This window comes from Macrobrachium nipponense, chromosome 47 (assembly GCF_015104395.2).
Source record: "Macrobrachium nipponense isolate FS-2020 chromosome 47, ASM1510439v2, whole genome shotgun sequence".
NCBI classification, from domain to species: Eukaryota; Metazoa; Arthropoda; class Malacostraca; order Decapoda; family Palaemonidae; genus Macrobrachium; species Macrobrachium nipponense.
Genome location: NC_087222.1, coordinates 6,665,393 through 6,669,768, shown reverse-complemented (window position 1 = coordinate 6,669,768; position 4,376 = coordinate 6,665,393). Strand labels below are relative to the sequence as shown.

Below are 4,376 nucleotides of genomic sequence, written 5' to 3'. Positions count from 1 at the left end.
GTGAAGCCTAATGATATGCTTACCTTTTGATGTTGGTTTGAAGGGCTGTAGTGTTACTGACATGTCATAGTGACTAAAAACAAAAGTATAGATCCCATAGGGGATACTTCGGTCGTTCTTAGGCGGACCACGCTCATCCCATGAGGGATGTATCGGACCGTAACGGTTACAACGGCCAGCAGAATACGACGTCAAATAATTTTTTTTAGTGCTTGTTTTAGACATTTGTGAATAATTTTAACAATATTTCTAGATATAACAGTGATGCTTTATAGATGTTAGGCTCATGTGCATATAAATGATTACCTTACAAGGGATTGAATGATAGGTTTTTGTTAGGGAAAGTTACTTTTTTTTTCATTACATGATTTTAAAATAGTTTTTTTTTTTTTTTGCAGTTACAAAGCAGTATGTTTTCTGGGCAACGCAATGCTGCATTGGAGACTCAGGAACGTGTAACATGGGTAGCACCCCTGACGACGCTGAATCAAGTGATATCGACATGAGCCCTTTGGACATTGACAGTGATGATGACGACCCTACCTACGTTCCTGACGAAGGCCTTACTCAGGACGGTGCCTTTGACCTTCCTAACTCTAGAGGTTAGTATGAGACATCCTTAGAGAGAGAGGAGAGAGAGATGAGAGAGAGAGAGAGAGAGAGAGAGACCGGTGAGAGAGAGAGAGAGAAATGTGTTGTAAACATTGTATTTAAATGTCTCGTTGTTATAATGGTATTTAAATTTGTTGCCCTTTAAATGGTTTGTAAACAATGGGTATTTTAAAAACTTATTTGTTTACTTGCATACTCACTGACATACACGTGCACACACATGCACACGCACATGATACTCACTTGACATACACATGCACACACACTGCATGCACACAAGCACACATGCATGCACACACGATTCATTTACTGTTTCACTAATGTACTTTATTCTTGTTTCAGATCGCAAGGTCAATGTTGTCTCTCAAGCGATGCCTATGGAAGAGGAACCTGAGCCTAACCCTAAGAGGTCTCATGCTGATGAATGGAAGAAGGAAAACATTGATATCCATGCCCTGCCCGACTACATTCATCAGAAGCCTGGTGCCAGGAATTCTCTTGGCACTAGAGATTTTGCTTTGCCAAGAAGGGGCCAACAGGTAGTTTTTGCAAAATATTGAGACACGCCAGAATGCCACTGCCCTACACATGCCAAAGCGTGTCACCATGAGGGCAGACCTGCAGTTCTGTTCTGGTGCAGGCCACAGTTCCCGCTGGATGTGTGAGGATTGCAAGGTTGCCCTTTGCCTTACTGAAGAAAGAAATTGTTTTGCTTTGTTCCATAAGATTTCTAAGTAGTTGTTTGTTATGATAGTTGTTTATAGTGTAGTGTATTTTTTTTACTATTTTTGTATTAGAGTTTTTTGATTAAAGTTTTTTATAGAGTTTTCTGTATTTTTATACTATTTTTGTATCTAAGTATATTTATTTTTATATTAATTAAATTGTAAAGCCATATAAGTGTTTCTATCATACATTGTGGACAAAAAAAATGAATAATAATAATAATCACATGATTTATGGGCAAATTAACAGTATTTATAAACTTGAAAAAGTTGCCCGCACGGCCCAATAGATCCCATACGGGATGAGCGTGGTCCGCCTAAGAGCGCCCGAGGCACCCATACGGGATACTTCATTGCATGCAATTATTTCGCTTACTTTGGAAATTTTGTAAAAGTACACAAGAGTAAAAGGTCTTGTATTTACTAATACTACAACATACTAAGAGGATTTTTTAATGTTTCCCATAAAACCCAGGGTGGACTTTAAAGGGTTAATAGTTAACCATCTTACGCCGATTGGACGTAATAAACGTCGAGTCAAAATGTCTCCCTTATGCCGATTGGACGTATCATACGTCGGCTCAAAAAAGTTTTTTTTAAAAATTCGCGGAAAAATACTTATAGGCCTACCAGCCAAAAACTTTTGAATCACGCACCTTGGGGGATGCTGGGAGTTCACGGATCAAGGCGTTGTTTTGTTTACAATCGCTACACAGGCGCGCAAGCGCGAATTTCTTTCTTATCGCACTAAAAAGTATCAGTGACACATCTCAAAAATTATTTTGTCACTTTGACATAATTTTTGCACCATTTTAAATTATCCTTTACATGAAGTATTATATCTGAAAATGTGCGAAATTTCATGTAAAATACAACAATAAAATACTCATGATTGTAGCTTTTATCAATTTTGAAATATTTTCATATAAATAACGATAAGTGCAAAAATTTCAACCTTCGGTCAATTTTGACTACCGAAATGGTAGAGAAACGCAATTGTAAGCTAAAATTCTTATATTATAGTAATATTCAATCATTTGCCTTCATTTTGCAACAAATTGGACGTCTCTAGCACAATATTTCGATTTATGGTGAATTTATGAAAAAGCTTTTTTCCTTACGTTCGTGCGATAACTCTTCCGATAAATTTTTTCGTGCGATTGTCCTAATGTTTGCACCCTTTTAAATTTGCCGTTACATAAAGTTTTATATATGGAAATGTGCGCAATTTCATGCACAATACAACAAAAAACAACCCATGGTTGTAGCTTTTATCAGTTTCGAAATATTTTCATATAAATCACGATAAATAGAAAAAAAACCACGTTCGGTCAACTTTGACTCTACCGAAATGGTCGAAAAACGCAATTGTAAGCTAAAACTCTTATATTCTAGTAATATTCAATCATTTACCTTCTTTTTGCAACGACTTGGAAGTCTCTAGCACAATATTTCGATTTATGGTGAATTTATGAAAAAAAACACATTTTCCTTACGTCCCCGCGGTAACTTCCGAAAAAATCAGAATTTTTTTTGTGCGATTGTCGAAATGTTTGCACCATTTAAAATTTGCTGTTACATAAAGTTTTAGATATGAAAATGTGCGCAATTTTATGTAGAATACAACTAAAAATGATTTAAGGTTGTAGCTTTTCTCTTTTTTCCAAATATTTGCATATAAATCACGATAAATAGAAAAAAAATTACGTTCGGTCAAATTTTTACTCTACCGAAATAGTTGAAAAACGCAATTGTAAGCTAAACTCTTACGGCCTAGTAATATTCCGTCATTTTTCTTCATTTTGAAACAAATTTGAAGTCTCTAGAACAATATTGTGATTTATGGTGAATTTTTGACAAATATATTTACCTTCACTCCGCGCGCCGATTCGCGGCCGCAAGTCTCCGAAATACGTACATCGCATTATCCTAATATTTGCTCCTTTTCATATTAGCCGTTTTATAGAGTTTCATATATCAAAATGTGCGCAAATTCATAAAAAATACAATAAAAAATAAGTGAAGGTTGTAGCTTTTTCCATCTCCGAAATATGTGCATATAAAATAATATATATATAAAAATTTCGACATTCAGTCAAATTTAACTCGTCCGAAATGTCGAAAGCTTGCAATTCTAATCGAAATCTTACAGTATCGTAATATTAAATCATTTTTCTTAATTTTGAAACAAATTGGAAGTCTCTAGAACAATATTTAGAATTACGGTGAATTTTTGAAAATAACATTTTTTTATGTCCGCGCGTTACGAATTCGTACATCATTTTGTGATAATATATTTCCGGTGTTGCTTTTATTGTTTTACTATGTATTATATATCAAAATGATTGCAATTTAGTGTACAATACAACGAAAAAAAAATGTAACTCGTTAGCTTTGACCGTTTATTGCACAGCGTGATTTGAATACAATTATCTATGAATATTTTTTATTTCGCTACCATATCTCGCATTCTTTACATACGATAATGATATTATTTTTCATTTCTGATGATTGCATACTAAACTTCAGGCAATGACAAAAAAATGAGCCAAAAAATTAACTCTTAATCTATAAAACTAAGCGTGCTGTGATTTTTTCGCCGGCATACAGGAGAGGTTTTGATTTTTAGGGCTTTGGCGTAAGAGGGTTAAGTAATGACTCAATATAGAAAGTCTGCAAGTATTTTCAAAGTACTCATTGTACCTTACCTGGTAAGAAAGAGCTGCAGATGAATACTACCTCTGGTCGGCATTCCCTTAACATTACTTAGCAGTCATAAAAGTTCTCCGGATGACTGTCAAAAGTTACAAACTGACACCTTTGCCCTGGGCATAGACTAGATAAAAACAATGGCTTCACCTACACCATAAAAACCAACCAGTAATACCTTACCATAATGACTCTTGCGTACTTAGGTATCCCCTAACCCCTAGCTTCCCAAAACTCAACACCAAAAAACAATAACAGAGGATAGTAGAGGGACAGTATGCTCCCATTGCTTCTTTCCTCAACACCGTGCCAGTCACCAACAAAGGACAC

The 4,376-nt window shown here is 35.3% G+C and overlaps 1 protein-coding gene across 1 annotated transcript; it reads left to right on the top strand.

The window, feature by feature from the left end:
• The first annotated feature begins 445 nt into the window (after positions 1 to 445).
• On the top strand, positions 446 to 1,172 carry LOC135204513 (uncharacterized). Its single transcript, XM_064234683.1, has 2 exons — positions 446 to 602; positions 955 to 1,172. The coding sequence occupies exons 1-2, from the start codon at positions 461 to 463 to the stop codon at positions 1,170 to 1,172; spliced, it is 360 nt and encodes a 119-aa protein (XP_064090753.1). The 5' UTR covers positions 446 to 460.
• The last annotated feature ends 3,204 nt before the right edge of the window (positions 1,173 to 4,376 follow it).